We start from the raw sequence: 26451 nt of genomic DNA, 5'->3' as shown, positions 1-26451 counted from the left end.
ATATCAGGGTGATATCCTGCCGGGCAGCAGGTGACAGGGGGTATGTATATGTTAAATATTTCGAGCTCAACATCGCCTGACCGGATAGCGATGCCCTGACATTCTAGGGTGGTATCCCTGCGGTCGATGTCTGCTTCAATAAGACGATACTGCACGGTGTGGTGCGTGATGAACGCTAAGCCACCACCATTATCTCGCTCGCGATCTCGACGGTGCACGTTGTACCCGGCGCAATTCAACAAAGTTAAATTGCTGTGCAACTTCGTCTCTTGGACCGCAGCTATCAATATACCATGCCGACACATGAAGACGGTTATCTCCTCAATCTTGCTCTGTAGCCCGTTACAGTTAAATTGAAGGAGCTTCATGTGGGTCGGGAGACGTGTCGTGATGTGGGGTGTAAGTGATGTGTGTGTTCTTACCGCCGCTGGCTGTGTGCGCTGCTGAGATGGTTGCCGCCCTTTGGTGGTGGCGGGAGGCATCGCAGTTGGGGTCTGCGACCGAGCAGCGCAAAACTGGCCCTCGAATTTCCCAGTCCGATCTCGCGTGGTACGCAGACCTGAGCATGCCCTAAAGTGGCACCAGCCAAGGCAGGTGTTGCACTTGACTGATGTCACATTACGGAATATCCTGGTCTGACATACCGTACAGATTGTAGGGGGAACCAGGAGTTGATGGCGGCGGCGTGTGGGTGGTGGTGCGGTTGTATGTGTTATGTGGTCTGTTGTGGCTGTGGTATGGTCTGTGGTGTTATTATGTTGTTGTGTTGTGGTGACTGTGTGAGGCTGCTCGGGTGGACTAAGGTTGGCCGTGGAGGCTGCTCTGTTTGAGCAACAGGGGGCCACGTACGAAGTGGTCCACTGTCTATGTGTCCGTAGTCCTGAGTAGACTCTAAGGTGACTCCACCCCTCGCAGGCATTACACTTGACAGAGGTGGAGTTATGGTGTACTCGTCTCCGGCATACACAGCAGGTGTAGATTTCTGGCCCTGGGTTTGACTCGATGCCAGGCCTGAGTAGCAGAATACGTAGTGAATGTAGCCCTATGGACGAACAACTTCTGAGATACTTCGCCGGCCTAAACGGGGTTAGGTCGCCGAAACAACAGCCATTGGTCGGGTAAAACCCGAGTCATTCCGGTACGTAGAACCGGCTGTCATGGGAATGTATGTTCATAGTCATCGCTGAACGAAGTTTTCACCCAGTTTCTGATGGTCGCTTCGATAGTCGAAGTGGGGAGTGCTATAACTGGTTGCGGATCGAGAAATGCCTGGTCTAAGCTAACTGTCGCCAAATGGTCAGATGTCTGATTGCCAGGCACTCCCGAGTGACCTGGCACGCAGAGTAAAGCAAGCTGGTTATATATGCCAACATAATTTAGGCGAGACTTGCATTGTCGAACTAGTTTGGAAGTACTTATTTAGAGAGAGGGCTGGCCAATGCCTTAAGTGCAGCTTGGCTGTCACTGCATACAGGTAAACTCCTTCCCCTCCCCTTTTTTCTACCACGTAGTCTATGGCTTTGAGGATTGTGAACATTTCAGCTGGAAGACCGAAGAATATTCCGTAAGAGAAAAGTGAAGTTTATCCCCATTAACTTCGAAAAAGATCCCAGGTCCTGGCCCAGAGTCAGTGTGTGGGTTCGGGCTCAGTGCTAGAATTAAACCAGCATCCCCCCTCAGGGAACTCAGCATTACAGACACAAGCGCTCAAATAACTGCCGCCAGCAATTTCCGCCTCGCCGCACTCAGTGTTATACGAACATCCGTTTCTTTTTAGTCTACAGGTGGCCTTTAAGGCTTCCCCACGTATGGAGACACAAAGTGCAGCAGTGCGTCAAGAGCACTATACACTACTCAAAAAACTTACAAGTTAAATAAAAATGCTATCAAGCAAACATTTGGTTCTTTACTATCGAAACGTGATACCAGCCTTTTTTTTAGCGCCAACGTAGACCCCGTTAAGTCTCTCGTGGACACCTGGGACCCCCTGGGATCACTTTGGGAATCACTGATCTAAATCAATCAAGAGTCCTTTTCTTAGTCACGTTTGACAATATGTTTTCACTTATTTGACGACTAATGCCATTTAATACGACATAGTGAAAATAAGCCTTAAGTATTCGATTTTGTTATTAACAAGTAATATATATGAAAAACAAGTAAAGAAAAAAAAGTATAAGTTCGGGCGAAACCGAACTTTATACACCCGGCGCAGGTATCAAATATCGTCGGTTCAACTTTTCCTGAACTACCTTTGCATGATAAGCAGTCCCGTCGAGAGGGAGGGGGGAAAGGGTTGAATCACCCTGGGCCCGGGCTTCTTAAGGGGCCCAAAATCTCAGAACCATAACTTTTGGTTCTATTTTTTTGAATGTAACTGCTCCTTCGTTATTGGCCAAGCGCTTTAATTTGACACCCCATTTTTGAAAATCGAACCAACGGTCCAGATCTTTTATGCGGAACAAAAAATGCCTTCGGGTATTATTTTGAACCTCATTTTTTAAAAGGTGGCAACTCTTTTCGAAAAAGTTAAACCTTATTGCACACCTAAAGTCAGAGCCCTTTGATTTGACACCTCATTTTTGAAAACCGAACGATCGGTGTGGATCTGATGGCATTGATTATTAAATTATTTGAATGCAATTTTTGATCAGGTGGCAACTCTTTTCGAAAAAGTTAAACCTTATTGCACACCTAAAGTCAGAGCCCTTTGATTTGACACCTCATTTTTGAAAACCGAACGATCGGTGTGGATCTGATGGCATTGATTATTAAATTATTTGAATGCAATTTTTGATCAGGTGGCAACTCTTTTCGAAAAAGTTAAACCGTATTGCACATCCACAGACTAAGCGCTTTAATTTGACATCTCATTTTTGAAAATCGGGCGAACGGTACAGATCTTTTATGCTGCACAAAAAATCCCTTCGCGTATTATATATAATAGAGCAAATGATCATATGGCTAGGGCTGCCAGATATCTCTGTTGCCAAACCGGGACACTTAAGGGAGGGCCTCTCGCTCCCTTCCCTTTCATTTCGACGAGCGAAAGGATGTAGTGAAATTTTATTTTGACAGACAAAAACAAAAACATAAAAACATGAGATCATGAGATCATTACAACGTACGCCAACAAAACAAAACAACTTATCACAACTAAAGCACAGAGAATTTTTCACAATGCATGAACCTTTTTTTATTCTTTATGAAAAAAACATAAAATAAAATAAATAACATTCTAATCAGACTTTTTATAAAAAATTTTAAAATGAAGTTTTGCAGCCCATTAATTTTTAGTTGATTTTTGGTATTGTTTTTACTGAGAGTTTCATCCATACAAACTATGTTCGANTTTAAACGATAATCAAATAGAAAATATTCATGTTTACTATGCGTTATTTCCCTCAGTGAATTCACAACATTTTTCTGAATATTACAACGCGTTTTTTCTCTTAGTGTAGTGATTTTTGAACTTTTATTCAAATTTGTGCAATCAAATCAAAAACCGGGACACTAAAACGAAACCCGGGACATTTTAAGGTTGGACCGGGACACCGGGACAAATCGTCTAAAACCGGGACATGTCCGGGAAAACCGGGACGTCTGGCAGCCCTACATATGGCCCAAAACGCGTACTGTTACAATACGTTTTGGCTAACAGTGCTTTTCAGATACCTCTGAAACTCGCTAGAATACAGCTTTCGGATAGTTTTTCTTCTTGCATCTGAAAGCATAAGTATGTGGCAATATTTAATATATACATAAAATATATTATATCTCCTGTTTAGGAGTATAAATAAAAGTTTCAACAGCGGACTGTTACATTACAAATTTTGGAACTACTTTTTAAAGCTGCTTTGTATTACCAAAAAAGTTTGCTCTCCTTATATAACTCAAGAACTACGTATTTATTGAACTGATAAAATTAATTTTAAGGTCAATAATGTTACGTTACCTGTGCGATATACATACGTGTAGATTATAATTAGGTTTTTAAATGGCTTATAGTCTGTTTTATGTAATAAGTAGCATGAATCCAGTAGACTTGCGATCAAAAGAAATTGCATTTGTGCAGCTGTCGTTTCGGAAGTACGTTTCTGCGTAGAACTCGAGCTGGAGCTTACAACTGCGCCAAGATATTGAAGTTTTTCGCGGTTAGGCACACAAAAAACGGTTTTAATGGCCACTTTTGTTTGCTCTATGCCATTTATTACTATTCCTACTCTTCAAAATGCGCCTTCGAATGGTGCTTTATGAATCTTCCTTCAGAAACTATGGCCAGTTGAAGATGGCGTAATGAGTTAGAAAGCATAAGATTGGTTTGGCGATGTTAGATTCGACAACACGACAGTTCAGGTGGCCGTAACTCTTGAAGGAAAAATCTTATAGCACCATTCGAGAGTGCATTTTGAAGGATAATAATAGTGCTAGAAATACTTGAAATAATTCTAATCGATTTTTACTATTTAATCAGAAAATCTTCTTCTTCTTTTAGCATCTTATATTACATTTACATTGGACCAAAATGCGTGATTTGAAATCAGTCATTTGAAGGTGTTTACACTGCTTGATCGCATTTGCTTTGACTTCAAAGACAAACCAAAGCTTTTGTGGAACTTTTGTTTCTGAGTGCGTTCAATAAAATAGTACGGCAATTGGAACGCATTTGTTCGTGATTTTGTGTAAATGCGTCGAAATGCGTCATTCTGGAAATGTGAATTTGTATGGAGAAATGCGTGATTTGGCCTCGCATTTGAGGTTTCTCGCCCAAATGACGCATTTGGGCTCAATGTAAATGTAATATTATTTTGCTTCTTTCGGCCTCGTTCCTTTTTGGAATTGTATAATTCACGCTTTTTTTTTCTACGTAATTTTTATTTTCTGTGCCTAGTAGAGTTAGAAAGAATATAAATCTTAACTATGGATCAATACCATGTTGAATAGCTTACCATGTTGCTTTCAAATCAGCCCTATCTCTAACTAAATATAAAATAATTTTACCTGAAAATTCAATTAGTATAAAAGACTTATTTACGTTAGAAATAGTTTTGCACCGAAAACACATGGATAATTATAGGTATATGAAGCTGTATTATTTTATTGTGAAGAAGAAAGCCAGATTTTTCCATTTTTTAGCTTGGTGAATTCCGCGCCAAAACACTTTTCGATATTTTTGACTGTTACATTACATTAAAAAATACTGCCGACTTCATTTTCATATAGAAAGCTAATCGCAGATTTTTTCGTCGAGTACTTTTTTATTAACTTCAAAGTAATACAAAGCAAGCGTAATTAGCAAATATATCGCAAAAAAGTGGTGGTATTAAAATTTAAACTAACCTTTAGTTTCATGTTGTGCTTTTTAATATTCATTAATTTAAAGGTGTCTCAGGATTAAGTGAATTTTCAGAATATGTATGACCTAGATATAATCAAAAATCCGCGAAGCCTGAGAAAAAATTGTTCCCCTCGGTTTCGTTTTCGGCGATTTGGGTCATATACTTTTAAATTAATTCAATTTATATATAAGGGCCCGTGATTTTTTAGTCCCGGGCCCGAGTTTTCTCTCAACGGCCCTGATGATAAGTAGGGATGTTTACCCGATTTCAAACGTTTCCGATAATATGCAGAGTTATACTTAATGATATAATTGAACATAGATAGGTACAAATCGATTAAGTGGTTACCGAGGTACACCTTTGTAGTTATAAAGTGGGCGGTGCTACGCGCAATTCCTAAAAGTCTATAACAGTCTTATTTATTGCTAGGAGAATGTTGTAACTATTAACTTGGAGTAAATAAGCGTCCTCATAGAAATGTCGGAGTTTTCGTATTTCTGAAATTTAACATCATACGGGAAGCGGGTGTAATTTTAGTCCGTTTCGAACCAAGGTTATTAAGTGCACCGAGTTTGGTAGAAATTGATAATTCGGTTAGCGAGATACACATTTGTGGTCATAAGTGGGCGGCGGCAATTTCGTGTTTCTGTAAATTACCGTTATATGGCAGGTGGGCGTGTTTATTACCCGATTTCAAAGATTTTCAACAGATCTCTTAGCTAGCATCGAGCATCGTACCGAGTTTGGTAGGGATTGGTGAAGCGGCTACTGAGATACAGCATTTCATCATAAGCGGGCGGTGCCACATCCATATTCCAAAAATTTCATAATATAATTATTTTTTTACTACAATTCTACTCCACATACTAATTTTCAACAATTTGCATCTAATATTTACTGAAATATCGCAGTTTTTGCGTTATATGGGAAGTGGGCGTGGTTACAGACCGATTTCGCCCATTTTCAATACCAACCTACCTTGGATAAAGGGCAAGCTACAGACGGACGGACAGACGGACATGGCTTAATCGACTTCTCTTTTCATTCTGATCATTTATGTATGGCTCATTCCATCTCAAATCACCCAGGCCGGGGGAAAGTGAGTTTAAGTTTGCGATAAAACTCACAGGGATTGTTCCTTGAACAATTTAAGGAGAAACGTATTTTTTTTTTGCTCAGAAATGCGAATTTTTCGAATAATGAATTTTTTTCTTTTTGAGTACGAACGCTTCTTTTTTCCTCTCTTAATTAGCAACTTTTGATGAAATCACTTATACCTGCCGCAATTTTTTCTCTTGAAAAATTTTCCACTTAAAAATTTTTTGATAAAAAAAAAATTACTTTCTGAAAATATGCCATTTCAAAAAAAAAATTGGAAAAAATCACAATGGTAGCTCTGAGTATTGCGCAATATTTAAGTATAATGTTATGGGGTGCACTCTACAATAATTTGAGTAAAGAATTTTTTTTTACACCGAAGTTGAGTAAAATGAGTACATTACCAATTTACAAATTTTTTAAACTTTTTTGGAATTTTTTTGAATATGCAGTTTTATAGCCCATTAAATTTTAGTATAATAAAGTGGAAGTTTTAAGAGATTGCAAAACAGCCGTTAATTTTTTTTTTAATTTTCTTTGAAAATGGTTTTAGGCCTTTTCATCGATAAATAAAAAGTGCAAGAAGCCGTGAGCATAAACAATATTAAAAATCAACGCAATTTTGCAGTAGCTTAACAACTGAACTTTATTATACTCAAATTTAATGGGCTACAAAATTGCATACTCAAACAAATTCTAAACAAAATTAAATTTTTTTTTTTTAATTGTAATGTACTCATTTTACTCAACTTCGGTGTAAAAAAATTCATAACTCAAATTATTGTAGAGTGCACCCCATAACATTATACTTAAATATTGCGTAATACTCAGAGCTATCATTGTGAGTTTTTCCAATTATTTTTGAGATGGCATATTTTCAAAAACTATTTTTTTTAATCAAAAAATTTGTATGTGGAAAATTTTTCAAGAAAAAAAAAAATATATTTTTTTTCGTAGGGAATTTTGATGTGTGTATGTGTGATTTTATCGATAAAAATGTTTTAATTGCGTATGCATGTTCACTTTGAGCAAATTGTGAGCACTGGTTGGGGAAATCTTCGGTAGATTGGGCAAATCGCTAATTGGGCCCCAATTGGGCCAAAATTAGAGCCCAATTCGGAAAAACTTTTGGCTCTGATCGGGCAACCTCAAAAAATTTCCAGCAAGGAAATTTTATCATAATGGGCAACAATTTTTGCGTCCTCAACTGGCACGAAATCTGCTAGCATCATATAAGTGCATATTCAGAAAAAAAAACCATAACTCGAAAACGACGAATTTGGGCATATTGTTACTCGTACTGAAAATAGTTTATACTATTCCCTTATAGACAAAAAAGTTTGAGAGAAAAAAAGTTGTGGCAATTTGAAAAAAATCAATTTGAAAAAAAAAATTTTTTTATAAGCAATAATTAATTATTAATAAACAATTACTGATGTTTAGTTCACTAGATCGATTCAGTAGATCAATATCTGCAATTTAAAAAAAAAAACGTTAAAATCCTTGCTTTTTTGCGGCAGTTATAAGCGATTTCATCAAAAGTTGCTATTGAGAGAGGAAAAAAGAAGCGTTCGTACTCAAAAAGAAAAAAATTCATTATTCGAAAAATTCGCATTTCTGAGCAAGAAGAAAAAATACGTGTCTCCTTAAATTGTTCAAGGAACAATCCCTGTGCGTTTTATCGCAAACTTAAATTCACTTTCCCCCGGCCTGGGTGATTTGAGATGGAATGAGCCGTATACATTTGTCCATGCGAACAAAGTGCACAAGTTCTCTCGGGTATAACAAATAAATGCCGTGTTTTAGAAAAAAAAAATTATCGTCTATGTCGATATAGCGATATCGATAAAAGAATATCGGTATATCTACTATCAATATACATATCGTCACTAGACACGAATAAAGGCGCGCTAGTGTTTCGACGGCGAAAAAAGACGCATACAAAAATTTTACGAAAAAAGGCGCTTAAGATAAACTTCGGCGAAGAAAGACGCCTAACCTAGTTGACGGCGAAGAAAGACGCGTAATCATAGATTTATACTTGGCGAAGGACTGTCACTTCAGCACTATTCCCCAAAAACTATTAACGGAATGTACATACTATTACACCCGCAAACATAGTTGACCGCGAAAATAAGTTTACGCGTCCTTCTTGGCCGTCAAACATTTTAACGCGTCTTTCTTCGCCGTCAACTATGTTAAGAGTCTTTCCTCGCTGAAGTTTTTTTTTATGCGCCTTTTTCGCGGTCAACTTTTGACCTCGCGCCTTTATTCGTGTCTAGTGACGATATCTCTTGCTTTCCTACCCTTACTAATACTATAGTGGGTCTTTTTGACCTTAATTTTGAAGCTCATCTTAATTACATATGTATATTGAAAATGGAGCTAAACTTTGGATGATTTTATAGCAAGGTACCAAAAAGTATTGCTCAGCTCTTGCTGAAAGGTAAAATTATAAATAAATATCCTTATAAAGAGCGTGTGGGATCTGAATTTATTTTGTATTCGTACATACATATACTGCATTCTTAAAATTCTGTCGTGTCTTTTAATTACATCAATTACGTAAAGGATACTTACTACTCGGCGCTGGCTTCTCCTTGTGCGCATGCTTCATGTGCTCCATCAAAGCATCGGCGCCCAAGAATAGTTTGTGACATACGGGGCAAGAAGTAGCGTTGGGGCCGCCAATCAAAGCCGCATGCTGCTGCAAGACACCAAGATGCAGCTGTAGCTCCTGTTTTGATTTTCATTTGGGGTATTCATTTTAATGGTTTTTGTTTGTTGGCGATTCGTGTTTTGATAAGGTTTCCGGTATTAGTTTTGTAGAAGAATTTCGATTTATGGTATTCATTTATTGTGTTTAAATGTTTTGATGGTTTGTGGTGTGGAACGAGAGTGTGAAAGGGTGTAAGTTGTGGTGAATATGTCAACCGGCATCGACGCAATGAAATTGAACAAAAATAAAAAAATTTTGATTTTTGAATATGCTGGGGTCGTTTGATTATAATTTTTTCTCTTTGTTTTTTTTTTTTTATAGGTTAGTACAAACTTGCATGTACAATAAGTATGAGGATTTTTCGCCAACAGCAAAACACATTAAGAAATCGCAAAAATCGTATTAAAGTTTTTTCCAGAAATTTCAATACATTTCCTGAGTCGTATCCACATGTATCCATTGTACACAGGCAAGGCTGAACTCACCTACTAACGGTCTCATAATTAAGCAACTAAAACTCAATCAACTCTGAGATGCTATCACATGCACATACATACAATTGCTTTATGTATGATATTTTCTGTGTTACCAATATGGGTGCTCACCTTGAGTAGCATTTAGGTGTAACGTTGCTACGTAGCAATCTAGCACATGTTTTGTTGCTTTTCCAATTTTACACCTAAAATGCTACTCATCGTGAACTCCCCTAATTAATCATATGTACACATGTATGGAACACACATACATACACACAAGTGTAATTACCCTGCAGAGAAAACCAAACTAGTGAATCAAATTTGTAATTCAGTACTGGTTCTTTATTGCCAAACCAGATCCCCACCATCCCAAAAGAGCAAAATGCGGCACTTTTACAAAACTGCTTTATTTTGCTGTTTAAAACAGCATATCGTTAGCTTAAAGTGAAAAGTTGCTAAGTCCACTTTTTCAAGAAAATTATACAGGGTGTTTGACAGACGATTGAACATATGTACATAAATGGGGGTAGTTAGGCTGTCTGTTATGTGTTCAGCCCCAAAAATTTTACCTAGGCTCCTTTTTTAAAGATTTTTTGCCAAACACTATATTTTGATGCAAGAAGCAAAAACAATTAAAAATTCATCGTTTTCTAAAAGATCTTTTTGTAAACGTTTCTGTTTAGTTATAAATACGCAATTTCGCTAACTTCGAAATAGTCACACAAAATGTGATCCAAAATCTGTCACAAAAAAATTAAAAATTACTCATTGTGATCCAAAATCTGTCACAAAAAAATAAAAAATTACTCATTAGAAATCTCTATCTAAAGTATGCAAACCAAGAGCAGAGAGAATAAGGGATGCAAAACGAACTATGCAGATCTCATCTATTGAATTTAGAACTGGTTCGGAGCTATCGAAATAAGAACACAGAACCGAAACCACCTAATAAAAACGTACAAATTTAGAAGATATCTCTATGGTTTTGTTTCAGCCTTTTTATTTTAAGTGGGAATATATTTTCAATGAGATTGAGAATTATTCTGTGGAATTTTATAAGATTACCTAATTAAAAGCTAAAATTAGAAAAAAGCTGGTCTGTGCTGACGTGTCCTCGAGCCTGGGACCTATATGAAATTAAAACAGTGTCGGGCATTTTTAGCTTTCCCATAAGTTGTATTCGCTACTACGTATATTATAAGCTAACTCGTAGTGGTGGCGTGGTGGTAGATGGTTGGCTATGGGTTTTGGGCAACTATTGATTGTGTCGAAAGTCACTTTTTGTCGATAGGGCAGCACTGTCTATAGTCGCGATAGTTTGCCACATATTTCGCTAATGAGAATGTTTGTATGTTTAATGTATTTGGGGTGTTAATCCATCACACAATATCTGTTAAAAGTTAAGTTGTATTTTAAATTCAAATAAAATCAAGACCCAAATAAAAGAGCTCACTTCAAAAATGTTTATATATTTATTAAATAAGTCAGATATTTTTCTTCGAAATTCAGTTGTGAATCGACAATAGGTTGACAGGGAAATGACAAGGTTGTTAAAATATTTTAAATGGCACTATAACAGCGACTCAAATGCATATTAATAACAATTGTACGTGTTTACAGAATATGTTATTTTTTATCATACACGGAAATGAAAAATAATACCACTTATTGTTAGCTATATTTCCTGTAAATCGGAGAATCTTATAGTTTTTAACCGCAACTCGACCCGGACTACTAGACCCGGACATTTGACCTTCCAAACCGTAAGGTTTATTTTTACCGTACTTATGTACATATATACATAATAATGGATGGCAAATGAGCGATGTATAAAAAACCTACGTCGGAATTTTATTTTATGCTACGATTTTTCACGTCATTTACTCCGAAGGCTACTAACTAATTTAATTAATTTACACGGTTTTTGAACCAGTTCTTGGTCGGAAAGGCAGTTTTTCAGTGGTAACCCTGTTCGCAATATAAGATTGTGTGAGTGTGATCGCAACTGAGTTAAAATGAATTTAAGAACCAAACCAGTTCGGCACTAGTGCGTTTCTCCACAGGGTAAAGTTACATATGTGCATTTGTTCGGCGCTTAATATTTGAGTGACCAATTTCAACTAAAGAAAACATTGGCTTTGGGATATTCACTAAAAATAAGCCAATTAAATGCTTTAATATTCGGATATGCCTTGTTGTTTTTGTCAACATCATTACTGACCTTCGAAGTGTGTGTGCGAAGGCTGGACTCTGTTGCGAAGCCCTTTCCGCAGATATTGCAATGAAAGGGACGATTTTTGGCGCGTTCCACTTGTGCGTCATGATTGCGCAAATGTTGTTGCAAGTTTGATAATTGAATGAAAGCGCGTCCGCAATCCGGCAAGTGGCATTTATATGGACGTTCACCTTAAAATAAAAGAGGAAATGGTTTTTGGTCACAAAAGTGTAACACTGACTTGGCTATGTGTGCATATTAGGGTGGTCCTTAAATTATTAAATTTAAATTTTGTATGGATCACCTAAGAGTGGCTACCTGGGTTAGACAAATTTTAAGCTTTTTAAATCGCATAAATTAAAAAAAAAATGTTTGATTTTAAATCTGACAAATTTTACATATTATTGAAAAGTATTCATGTAAATTGGTCAGCATCAACGTCGAGTTCTCGCGATAAAAAAAAATCAATTTCCAACCCTGGTAGCGACCCTATTTCAATTTTGAAATTTTCGTGTACGTACAACAAAATAAGTAGTGCCCCGTGATTTTCATATTTTAATGATCACCCTAGGGTACATATTTATATGAAAATACTATTAAACTAAATTCTACGGGTCAAAGGCTTCTCAAAACATTACTTTTTACGTGTAATTTTATTAACGATACTACATAAGTAATATGGCCTCATTAGATCAATTGAGCATAATCGGAATGAGTAGGCATTCCGTAATAAAACGATAACAACTTTATTAAAAAACTGGCCTTTAATATTTCTTTCGTAAAAATAAAATGCAAAATTTGGTAAATACTTAAGAAACGAATAATTACGAATTATTTCATTCATACTTTATAAATATCGATACCGAACGAAATTAAACTAAACTTAAGAATTTGAGTGTATTATTTCTGGTATTGAAGTAAGCGTAAACAAATCCAACTTTCAAGACTGAAAGCTAAAATTTCGAAAGTTATCTTAAAATCAGATATTTTTTACTTTAGGTTTTACCATTTACAAACTCATATGATATGTTAATTTGCTTTAAATTTGATAAGACTGATTTTCGTAGTCTATTATCTCTTTTACGTTATTTAAATGGTCAGTGGAGAGAACAATTCGTCAGCATCGTAACCAGTGTTGCCATTTAAGCCATCTTTCGTCTAGATTTAGCCGGTTGCGATAGCAAACAGCCGGAGAAAATTCGATTTAGCCGGCAGTCGATTTGTTCGCCGTTTTGCAAAAAAAGTAGCCGATTTCGCTATTTCCCTATTTTATTAAAATTTAAATATATGTACTTATATGTAAGCTTCCATTTTTTAAAATTTGGCGATCTAAAATCTATTAGAAACTGCTAGCCTTACCTCGGAGAAAATTTTCATGTCGGACTGTGTTAAGTATATACAATTTAAGGAATTTTACTTAATCCGAAAGGTCTTAAAAATACTTTATGTGAATATACAGTGACCCAAATATGAACTGGGACGCGACATTTCAGCTTATTATTTTTTTATGAAAGTATAGCTGATTACTTACAAACACCATTTAAATCCAAGTTTCATATTTTATGCAAAAATTATGAAAATTCTGCATTTTTTTTTTATTTAAAATCTTAGTATAGTTATTTATGGTAGCTGGCACTTACCGTTGATTACTGACAATTTTTTGTTGACTTAAGTAACCAACATTTTTGGGCACCGTGAATATTTTAATGTAATCTGAAGAAAATCCCTCTCTTAAGTACCTCCCCGCTTATTTACCCAACCCGCCTAAGTACCTAAATTTTTCGTACCCCATTTACCATTTTACTTATGATTTTCCCCTTTTAAGTGCTCCAGCAACACGTTCAGTAAACAAAATTCTAAAAAATCAACGGTAATTTTTAGCCACTTGAAACTTGCACATTATTACTCTAAAACTGAATGGGCTATAAACAATTCTGAGAAAAAGTTTGATATTTTGATGATTTTTTTAGTGTTCTAAAAAATTTTACGCTTAGGTTTATATGGCATTTATTAGGCAATTAACTGTGTTTTTATTGAAAAATCTTAAAAATTAATAAATAAGCATAAGTGGCAAACAACATCATTTTGAATTTGGTCCGAAATGAGAGATATGTCCAACACTGTGTGTATGTATAAATATGTATAATTAATGACTTTAAAGAACTGAATTCTTGTAAAAATTATATAACGATGCTTTATCGATTTTTTTAAAGAATTTTTTTTATGTATTTATGTGTTTAAATAATGCTACGATCTTAGTTTTCATTAAAAGTTCATGCTTTATTCAAGAACTTATTTATATAAGTTAACAAGAAGATTAACTACATCAATAATTATGTTCGCTTAAGTACCCGCATCGAGGTACTTAAGCGGGCTCTTTTACGTACCCAACCCGTCTAAGTACCTCAAAAAACTGACATTTTTCGTGAGGTACTTAGCGGGTTTTACTGTATATGGTGTTTTTTGAGTAATCACCTATATTTTCATAAAAAAAATGATAATAAACATTAAATAAACTAAATAAAAGTAGTCAACACTTGCTAAAATCTCGCCTCCCATTTTATATTTGGGTCACTGTGTTCTTTCCAAAGAAGGATGTAGCGGGGACTTTCTTTATACAATTTTTGTTATGAATGGCTTAAATTTAAGTGCGAAGTTTTATTTGCAACACTTAGAAAATAAGGAATGAGAATCAAAGAGCACGAATATCGATGTGAAGCAAAACTCTATGGGAAGACAATACCTGTGAATAATTGTATCATGGTGCCAACATACTTTATTGTTGCTTATTATTGCTCTGAGACAGGCATGTGAGAGAGTGAGTAGGGCATTAAAACAAGTGTTTCGAATATATAGATATAAAAATACAATTCTGCTATTTTAATTGTTCGATATAAATTAATGGCGTTTTCTTTTTTCGAAATAATGTTGGCATGTTTTCTTCAGCCCTTTCATTTTCTGAAAATGTTGCCCTCCGTCTAGGCAAAATACGTTATACTAATATAGCCATTTTTAGGACGAAAAGTAACCTAGTGCAAATATTACAATGTAAGGCAAATTTTTTTAATAAAAAATAAAACGCCATAAGTTTGTAATTTATCTCTTTTTTCTATATTTAAGAAATACAAACATGAGTTCTGATGCACCTATAACGTTTGTTAAACAAAAATAATTTGTAATAAATTTACCAGTCTCTGTTTTTGTGATTTTCCAATTTTTCTATATCTTGAAAATCGTGTAAATGACATAGCGGCCATGTGTACTATCCGCATGTGAAATCCATGTGAAAATCCGTAAACTTAAAATTGTAATATCTCAGCGAAGCAACAAGATATTTGAGCAAACTCAACGCCATTTCAAAGAGAAAGACTTGTACTTTAACACCTTTTTTGTATTTTTTTGAGAAAAATTACTCTGGCTTTTGCACTTATTGGTTAGAATATCTCAAAATCCTGATGTGATAGAGCAATTCTGTGGCCAGATTTGAATTCAGCGCACCGAAAACCTTCGGGAAAGTATAGTCTGGTTTCTGGGTAAAAATTTTGTCAGCCTGTGTTACTTATCTGCTAATCTGAAATGTATCATATATCTGTTTGTCAGCATCGATGATAAAGCTAATCATAAAAAGCTATTTAAAAATAAGTTACTTTACAACGACGTCTACTCAGACAGTGAAGATGAAAAGTGTGCCTTTAGGTGGCAGAATCTTTTGTGTGTTTGTAAAATCCTTTTTTTTTTTTGTTATTTTAATAGTTTAATAATGTGTATTTATTTATTCATCTTCCATTTGTTACACCCGTCACAAAGTCAAGTCCCACCCGTCAAAGTTGAATTTGGAACATATAATCTATAATTTGAAATAGAGGTAAGCAACTTCAGCGCAAATGTTGAAAATGTTTATTTCACTATACAATGAACTACTTAAAACCATAAGCAGAGTACATAATTAGCAGAAAAACTCTGATACAAGTAGTAGCTAATTTGGTTTGCGTACCCGTTAAACCCGTCCAGGGTTGGGCACGATGCACTAAATTTTTAATGCACTGGGCATTTAATTACCGCCATTCGATTAGTGGTAGTGAGATTTGAAATGCATTACCACTGTGTGCATAGTGGTAGTAACAAATTGGTTTCTGGCGTATGGTTAGTGGTAATGAAAAATTATTTTCACTAGCACTATGTACATAGTGGTAATGCATTTCAAATTTCACTACCACTATGTAGTTAGTGGTTATAAATTTTTTAACAAACCTGTTGTAAGGAAATGGTTATAAAATATTACAGATCACAAATTTTCCTCAATCTGTGAGCCAGTGTAATTGTCAGTGATAGCGAAACTTTCCCTTACCGCTAACCAGATAGTGAAAGTGAACACTTTATTTCACTACCACTATATGTATTTATTTATTTATTCAATTAGTAGTAATCTAGATTAACACAGTTACTTACAGACTACTTAGAAATAGAAGGAGTTATACATTAAAACTCATTGCATTTAACATTGATGAAATTTTGATTGGTGAAATTTTAAATGCACTATCACTAACCATATAGTGGTACTTAGTGAAATTTTAAAAGCACTACCATTAAAGCCCTAGTGGTAGTGAACATTTTGATTTAATGCAATTTGCCAAACCTTGCACCCGTCACAGTGGCTAAAATTCATATAACTCATTTGGATTCACTTTTTTTGAAATTTCTAGGCATTGAGTCTACCTCGGAAACCTAACATAATATAATCGTTTTAAAGAACTTTGTATTATAGTTTAAGAACTAAACCTTAAAATGTAAGTTCAGAAGTCACACCCGTCACCGTGGAATGAGCCATATCTAATTTTACGATAAAATGAACAAATGTTAGTGAACCTTTGTCTTTAATTGTCTTAAGCAAGATGATCCAATTTTTCCCTGTTAATTTTTGGGGACCAAAATTAAACGCAATATTTGGCTGATATTTAATAAAAAGGGAAATATTCCTTTTAAGTTTTTTGTCATTCATAAAAAGCGAAGTTAAGATTAAAATGTGGAACTGAAAATTTCCGCAAAAATACAAAAAGTCAAAGAAATTTAAAAATAATCTGAAAAAATTTGTTTACGAAACTTCAAAATATTCTGTTCACGTCTTTAAATATTACCGCCTTTTTTCTGTTCAAAAACAATCAGGCTAATTTGGCATTTGGCACAAAAATATGAATAGAATTTACTTGCTCAACATAATATAAATTTCCTTTTGTCATACCTTTTTTAATTCTCCATTTCAAAATTAATTTTATTTACGGCCCCTGGTAAAAAATGTTTTCCACATGGCTTCTTTAACAAATCAAGATTTTAATAAATGCAATGTTTTGGAAGACAAAATATTCATAAAATTGAAATATGTAATCTCTTTTGTTTGCTATATTCAAAAATGTGGAAACTTCCAAAAAATTTTGCCCTTCACCGGTGCAAAATGTGTTTGATGTTACACTAAACCCTGTAAAAAGGCATGTTTTTGCCTTCTTGCCCTTGTCTAGTTCACGCATTTCATAATATTGTCGTTTTAAACAACCATATAATTTCCAGGGCAACCATCTCCCCTGACAAAGCTTCAGTGGGCAGAGAATGTGCCTTTTTTGCCTTACAAGAGTGCGAAATTTTAAGAAACGAACACACAATTTTCTCACCCTTTGCCTTTAATTTAGAATCGAACAAAAAAAAGAGAAAGGGGCAATCAAAAGGCCACATTTTTTGGTAGAAACGAAATCACCATTAGCTTTCAAAATACCTAATATCCTCAACTCATTCATATTATTATTTCCAAAAGTTTTGTTTTGAAAAACTATTGCAAAAGCAGTATACTATCTTTGCTTTCCAAATCTAAATATAAATTTATTTACGCTCTCAAGAAAAAAAGTATGGCTGTCGCAACTGAACAATTCTTTAAGCAGCTTGATATTTTTATTAATTTTCTTATTTCTACAAAACAGAATATTCACATTTTTTAATGGTGTCCGTTTCTACCAACCAATGTCGCATTTTGATTGCCCCTTTCTCTTTTCGTGTTCAATTCTAAAATAAAGGCAAACGGTGGACAAATTTAGTGTTCGTTTCTTAAAATGTCATGCCGTTTTACAGGGTGGAGTGTAACATTTAACACATTTTGCAACATGCAAGGGCAACATTTTTTGGTAGATACGAAATCACCACAAGTAAATGAGTTTGAAGAAAATGTTTATACTCTTTTTGTAAAATGCAACTTTTTTTTATTTTCACTTTCACAAATTTGTTTTTGCAAAAAGGTGGAAAGAACACAGCCCCATTATCAACGTGAAATTAATGGGAGACTGATGAAATTGCGATTTTTTTATAAAAAACAGAAGCAAAACTAAAATTTATTTTCTGTACAATCATAAAAGCGTGTTATTTTTCGATTTTTTACTTCTTTCTAAATAGGATGTTTTTCGAGTTCCTCTAAATAAGCGTTTGTTTCAGTGACCTCTTCATTCGACTTAAGTCCCTTACCGGCCAGCCCTTTCTAGTCGCTGCACACAAGCAAAAATTGACGATTTAGCTGGACAAAAATAATTAACTAATAAAATTGATTAGAGATGCAGGAAATTAATATTATGCGATGGTTTAAAACAATTTAAGCAAAAATAACAGCATTCGACCTTTGCGAACAATGGTTTTACCCACTTTGATTTGAAACATGATGCTTACATTTTGATATTTACATGAAATAAATAATAATAACAGAAAAATATAGTACTGGTTGACCTTGGACAACACGGGGGTCTCGTAACAAATTAAAAATTTGGAGATTCATCGTTTCGGTTTTGTATTTTTGTATTTCTTATTTTCTAATCACCTCATGCGAATAGATTATTTGGTAGCTGTAAACGAAATACAATTACTCCTAAAGTGGTGCAAAGGGGGCGCTAAATTTTTGTGAGGGCTTACTAAACGGCTCAACAAATATTTTTATATAAATCAAATGAGGATACCCAGGGGAATAACTATTTTCTTGTTATTTTTATAGAACTTTTTTAAATAACTACAATTTTAAAACTAAACACGTAAACTAATAACAAAATAAAAACTTACTTGTAAAAAGTTCTTCTTTAATGTAAAAATTACTTTTAAAAGTTACACATAGGGTCGCCAGATATTTTAGTGACATAATCAGTACAGTTAGGATCAAAAATCAGTACAAAGCCATAACAATAAGCGAATTTTTAAGCGTCTTTTTCGTTTAATAACAATATAACAACTAAATAACATTAATTTAACAAAAAATAACTAATAGATGAATACTATATGTATTACTAGCAGACCCGGCGAACTTCGTTCCGCAAAAAATTAATTTTTTTATTGAAACATTTTGGTCCAATATTTTCACCAACAGTTCACGTTCATGATTTTCAGTGACGCATTTATCTTGTAATATTAGGGTTTGGCGGTTGTCAGAACAATATTTCCATTGCCGTCTTAAATAACCTAGCAAAAGTGTATACGTATACAAAGATACATACGTAATAGTTTCGGTGAGTTTGAAAGGCGCCAAGTCCCCTTTTCAAATAGCCCCAATTTTCTCTAAGAGTATGGGATTGATTTCATATATCTCCATACCATGTTCACTACCATGAACACTTCCAGAGATATGCAGTATGAAAAATTCGCTTTGTATGGGAGGTGCCACGCCCCCTTTTCCAATAACCGCAATTTTTCCCCATGAGTATACGCTTGTTTTTACATATCTTCATACCATGTTCGAGTACTCTACCATGAACACTTCCAGAGATATGCAATATGAAAAATTCGATTTGTATGGGAGGTGCCACGCCCCCTGCACCTAGCGGTATGAAAACACAGCGTACGGCAGTGCGCGCGAGTGACGAAAGCAGCCACAGTAGCATGCTGAAATGACTCGCTTATATATACACGAGATTTGGAAGTTTTTATCCAGACGTCCAATCGACATGTAACGATTAACCGGATTCTTAAAAATTTGGCTAAACTGTTGCGAAACGAAAAAAATTTGTTTGCTTTTGCCGATTTAAGGGGCTATGTGAGTACACCCAACATATTTCGTGTTATTCTATAGGCCAATACCTTTCAAACGATACCTTATATATTGAGCTCCGGCTACTAGTTGGAAAGATATAGAGCTAAATGTGTTTTGGTTCGTGTCTCTACTACGAGATGCTTTGCGATGTGTGTAGCGTCTGTACGTACCTTCATTTAATTTTTTTCAAACTTTCAGGAATGAAAGTACCAAAAAAAAATAGGAAGGTTTTGTTCCAGGATGTTTCGATTCGTAGGCCTTTGGGGGCGTGCCTGGTGCCTGAAATTCGAAAAAAGCCAATTTTTTAAACTACCACTGAGGTCGCTTGACTTTATCTTTTGCGTTAACGGATTCGTTATCTAATAATATGCACCAACCCTTTTTGCTGAACCCTGAATTTTTAAAAAGAATTGGTCCTATTCGACTAGTATGCTGTGGGTCACTTCGCGGTCGATGCGCGGGCGCTCACAATTAAAATAAAAGACGAATATTTTGCAGGCTTGTTGTTGACTTTATGATACAATATATTTGCACTATTACCAAGGGATTTGAGAAAAATTAGATTTTCGACCCGCCCTAATGATCATTCCTTTTCGGTTTTATTCCGTATTGGAAAAATTATGTGTTTCAATGTACCCATCGATCTGAATATATAACTTAGATTTAGATAACATTTTTAGCAATTTATTTGAGAATAATAAAACATTTAGATTATTGTTTGTATTTTCGTCGATTTTAAATTTGCTACCCCAAAATAATTGATATCAAATAAAACACCTCTTTGAGGTAAAATTTTCGATGGACGAAAGCTGAACTAGAAACACAAATTTCAATTTCGTGACGAAAATTATACGCAATTTTTAACTGCCTTGGAAACGTACGGAAAATCTTTTTTTATTTATTCAGAACGTTGCGAAATTCCGTTTACTGCTAGAAACACAAAATAAAAAAAAACAGAACTTTCGCAACGATTCGTATGAATAAAAAAGATTTTCCGTACGTTTCCAAGGCAGTTAAAAATTGCGTATAATTTTCGTCACGAAATTGAAATTTGTGTTTCTAGTTCAGCTTTCGTCCCTCGAAAATTTTACCTCAAAGAGGTGTTTTATTTGGTATACCCGATCATCCGATTCTCATACCTACCATATATACACAAAAAAGTTCAGAAAGGTCGGTAGAGCCGTTTAAGAGGTGTTCGACCACAAACACCGTGAAACAAGATTTTTATATATTAGAAGATTAACGCTCGTATCTATACTTTCTTTCGCCGTATAATACTTTTTATGGATTCCAAAAATGGATACTTAGGTTTTTTCCAAAATACTGCATTTATACTTTTTTGCTGTCTAAATTTTTTAATACAGTGTTCGCGGAAACACGTTTTAAAAATGCATATATATACTACTAGTCGCCCGCGGATGCGCGAGGCTTCGCCACGCCATGAATGTATGCATATGTATATATATTTACGTATTTGGAGAATCATATGTCATCATGTACTTCTGTTATTATATACATAAAAAATTTTGTCTAAATCCGTTCAGTAGCGTGGTTAAAACTTCTCGCCATTCCTTTATACTATGCATAGAAGATAGTAATTTTAAATAGGTGGCAACCCCACTCAAAACACTTAAAGTTTTTGCACATGCGAAGGCCACGCACTTTCATTTGGTATCTCATTTTTTATCCAACGAACGGTGAAGATCTTATAGTTGTTAAACAGGTGGAAACCTTACTCAGAAAAATAATACATTACTACACATCCAGAGGCTAAGTCCTTTCATTGGACAGGGACGGTGCAGAACTGACGCGGTCGCTTATTAGAATTAAATATAGTAATTTTCTTAACAGGTGGCAACCCTATTAAAATTCTAAATTAAAAACGTTACTCTCCTATCGATACAGAATATATTAGAGAAAATCTCATCAAAAGCCGTTCAGTAGTTTTCGAGATTACCGCTTACAAAAAATCTCGACCTTCCTTCATACTATGTATAGATGTACATACATACATATATTCAAATTAGCGAGGGAGAGAAGAGGAATGAAATACGCGAAGAAACTAAACAAAAATTTTGTGTTTCAAATATTTTTGACTGAACGCTTAAGAACAATTATAGTGGGTGTATGTACCAGACAACAGCATGAGTTTACTCACTTCCATCTAAACAGTATAAACTCATTGCTGTGAACTCTATAAGGTGAGTAAGAAACACCGTACAAACAGTGAGATTCATAGTTAGTTTTGAAATCAATGTTTAGCTGCAGTGTACTCATTTGATTTCAAATATGGCATTGATATACTCTTTCCAAATCAAGTCAAGCGAGTGAAAAATGCTGTTATGAAAAGCAAGTCGAGCAATCGAATGACACTCATTGACTTCCAACAAAAAAAAAAAATGGATATTGATGAAGTATTTTTTTAAATATATTAGTTTTACTAAATTATTTAGTTATGCACCTGACGGACCTTTATATAACTAGTCTACAGAAGACATCGACTTTATAAGGGACTTGAAAAATAAGTTGCTTTATTATTTAAAAACAGTTGCTGTTGAAAACTAACAGATTTGCACAAAATGGTGCTTTTTTATACCCGCCAGCAAAAGAGCTCAAGAACTTTACCGAATCTGAGCAAAGGTACACAAAAGAGAAATGTTTACAAATTACGAGAACGTTAACTGAGAATTCTGACAGTACAACGGAACCACAAATTGCGGATACACCTTTGTTACCTTCAGACAACTTTGAGCTGTTTCCAGGTCTTCTTAAACAACCTACCTTTGTGAGCAGAACTGATAAAGCTACTGCAGAACTGCGGCGATATGAAAATATTGAGGTATATTTTCATACGGACTTCGATATAATTAATTGGTGGGAGGTACACAAATGCGAAATGCCGCTGCTGCATAAACTCACTCCTTCAACTAGCGCATCGTCAGAAAGCGTGGGCTTGTTCGAGTTGCAATCACAACCACAGTGTTGCGCGAATTATTAAAGTATCGCGTTCTATGTGAATTTCTAGCAATGTAATATTAGTTGGGCAGTTGCAACAATGTTGCCATTTTTCATCAGTACGGCAGTAATACCGCTTTTATTACTTGTCTCGAACAGGCCCAGTTTTTTCTTCTGCTGGAAATGTTATTTCTGACAAAAGATGCCACCTTTTGTCAAATGATGATGCCCTTAATCAGTTGATATTTTTGCATTATAATAAGCAGTTAGGAAACCAATAAAGTTAACAAAAATTGTCTTTACAAATGTTCTTTCTTTGATACTTTCATTACAGCAGTTATGCCATGCACTTGTTTTTCAAATCAAGCACTTGTTATTTGAATCGAGCACTTGATACTGTGAATTACTCACTCAACCGACAATGCTTTTTCAATGCTATCGCACGTTATGTTTGGAAATAAATGAGTGCGAGTGTTTGCAGATGTGAAAAGAAAGCGAGTGACTTAAAATGTAATTTGATTGTATCCATGCAGCTCTCTGGTATGTACATACATACATATGTAGATACTAAAGTACCTGTACATATGTACGTGAACCTAATGAAATAAAAACATCAAAGTAGGCACAGCTGATTTATAAATTCTGTCTCTCACTGAAATCGCAACAAATGCAGCCTATGTACCAGTGATCGGACTTCTACCACATTGTGGTAGATCTGCCACTTTTTTGAGCATCTACCACACAAAGTCTGAAATCTACCACATATTCGCGCTTTTGAGTAGTTTTATTTTTGCTGGACATAATTTTCTTAATTTTAAGAGAAAAAATTGTCCAACACTAAACACTATATGGTAACAAGAATGATATAATACAAGATTTCGAATTCCCGGCGACGATGAAATTTTTCAAGCAAAAGTAAACAAAGCCGAATGGGAGAATAAAACAAAATGTAAGCTAGTAAATTTTCTCAGTAATCAATTTTCCGACAGGAAACGCGGTTTTATTGTGTTAAATTGCAAAATAAATGATTTATAAAAAGAATGCGAAAATGTTAAAAAACGGCGATTTTTGTGAAAGTATTAGCAAATTTAGGTGCATCTAAGGTTTCTAATGCGTTGTTTACTTTTACTTGAGAATTAACTAAATCGGCAAATCCCAATTAGCTGTTTCTGGAACGTGCCACATTTGTTCGCTACTTCGTGATGTGATAAAAAGAAAAGCTGGCAGCACTCCGCAATGTTGCAGAAATCTCTTAAAATATGTTCGAAAAATACCCTAATATGGAAGGAACACAACACAATTTTTAGCAACTTCAATCTTCCACTTTATTATACTAAAATTAAATTTGTTTAGAGCCTAATTAAAAAGCTTGCCATTTAGGTGAAGCCTTGCAGAATTTTTTTAATTTTTGTACAAATTTTTTACCAAACCCAGAGATCTACCACATTTTTTTTAAATCAACCACATTTTTTTCCAGATTCTACCACACAGAATTTTTTTAAAGTCCGATCCATGCTATCTATGTACATACATGCTCACATATGCAAAAAAAAAAGCATCAGCCCCTTACGGTCTTTTGAATACAGCACCTAACAAAAAAGAAAAACTATTTTGAATAAAGAGCGCCCTCACGTGTTATATGTTAGGAAGTAATTTTTAAATAGGTGGCAGCCCCATTAAAAAAATAAAAGCTTATCCGGAGACCATATTCTTTCACTTGATACCTCATTTTTTTGTCCAATGAACTTTGAAAATTTTATTATTTTTTGAAAAGGTGGCAAGCCTACTCAAAAAATAATAGATTATTGAACATTCACTTCACATCTCACTTTTTGTATTCATACTATGTTCGAAAGAAATAGTAATTTTTAAATAGGTGGCAACCCTACTCAAAAAGTAATACATTATTGAACATCTAAGAGCCGAGCCATTTTATTTGACTCCTCATTTCTTGTAATCCAACGAACAGTGCGGGTCTTATAATTTTTTAGACAGGTGGCAACCATATAGAAACTCGAAGTACTTGAAAAATTTCGTCTAAATCCGTTCAGTGGCGTGGTCTAAATATCTCAACTTTCCTTTATTATATGTAAGTTTAAATATGTGGCAACCCTACTTAAAAAATAATAAAGTTTTTGTAAATGCGAAGGCCATGCACTTTCATTTGGTATCGTTTTGTAATCCAACGATCGGCGAAAATCTTTTAACTTTTTAATAGGCGGCAACCCTACTCAGAAAAATAATACACTATTGTGCATGTAGAGGCTAAGTCTTTTCGTTTGACAGTGACGGTACAGAACTATACCTACGCTTATTATGAGTTAATATAGTAATTTTATTAACAGGTGGCAGCTCTATTAAAAAAATATTAGTGCTTTTCTAGAGGCCAATCCCTTTAATTTGACACCTCCTCTTTTGTAATCCAACGAACGGTGCTGATCTTATAGTTTTTAGACAGGTGGAAACCCTATTAAAATTTTAAGTAAAAAAAGATCCCTCTCCTGTCGATACAGAGTATATTAGAGAAAATCTCGTCAAAAACCGTTCAGTAGTTTTCGAGATTACCGCGTACAAAGACTCTCGACTTTCCTTTATACTATTATTTACTATTATTTTCCTTTCGGTTGTTTAGGGCCGTTTCCTCAAGTAAAATTTGTGATTGTGTCTAAAGAAAAGCATTTTATTATCGGCTTTAAATTGGTTTAAAACCACGAAACATACATACGTCAAAAACCGATAATAGAAATGCTTAACTTTAGACATAGCTTTATTTTTAATCCAACTTTTAAATATAAAGTGAGCTTTAAATTTAAAGGTTACTTCAGAAAATGGCCCTAATAATTTTTTTAAGTTTAGTTAATTATATAATACTAAACACTATATAAAGGGCACAAAAGACCATCATTTTATTATTTTTAAAAAAATTCCACAACAACAAACTTTGTATTGATAAATTTTAGAAAAATTCCAAGTATGCAGTTTTGTAGCTTACTGAGGCGCAAGCTTCAATAGGCTAAGAATTCGCGTTGATTTATTACTTAAAACTAGAATATTCTGCCTTATGAATATAAACTAAGCAATTGCTTTTCCTTAAAATTTCAGACCTTTTACTCGTTTATTCAAACAAATTTAAGTAAAAGGTCTGAAATTTTAAGAAAAAGCAATTGCTTATTTTTATACCCTAGCGCACGTGTGCACAAGGGCATATTAACTTTGTTCACATAACGGTTGTTTGTAACAGCCAAAACGAATCGAGATAGATATAAACAAATGTATACATACAGTGACGGGCAAAACTGTAACATGGTTTAACACTTTTTGTTTCAACCACCGCTATATTTCCAAGTTCTAACGACTTTCATCCTTTTGTTGAATATTCTTGTTGGTACATCCCTACTCCCTCTCTCATAATGATTTGAAGTCAATACAACAACAATAAAAAAACCAGCAGACAAAAATGTAAATTAAGGCAGATGTTACAGTTTTGCACTCACTCTCAGTTTTGCATTTGACAGTTATCTTTTACTTAGTTGGAAGTCAGATGACTTTTTTCTATATTGTATTTTATTGAAGAAGTGATCACCAGTAAATAACATAGTTAATCA

The 26451-nt window shown here is 34.7% G+C and overlaps 1 protein-coding gene across 1 annotated transcript in view; it reads right to left on the bottom strand.

The window, feature by feature from the left end:
- Positions 1 to 26451, bottom strand: part of LOC108361519 (TPR-containing protein DDB_G0280363-like) — a 68708-nt gene that overhangs the window by 24003 nt on the left and 18254 nt on the right. The window contains exons 3-4 of the mRNA XM_017614149.1: positions 11854 to 12038; positions 9018 to 9174 (exon numbers count right to left, since the gene is read on the bottom strand). Coding sequence (XP_017469638.1) covers positions 9018 to 9174; positions 11854 to 12038 — 342 coding nt within the window. The remainder of the gene's footprint in view (positions 1 to 9017; positions 9175 to 11853; positions 12039 to 26451) is intronic.

This window comes from Rhagoletis zephyria, unplaced genomic scaffold (assembly GCF_001687245.7).
Source record: "Rhagoletis zephyria isolate East Lansing unplaced genomic scaffold, Rhagoletis_zephyria_1.1 Rzeph_scaffold_00783, whole genome shotgun sequence".
NCBI classification, from domain to species: Eukaryota; Metazoa; Arthropoda; class Insecta; order Diptera; family Tephritidae; genus Rhagoletis; species Rhagoletis zephyria.
This window is presented reverse-complemented; position numbering and strand designations above follow the sequence as displayed.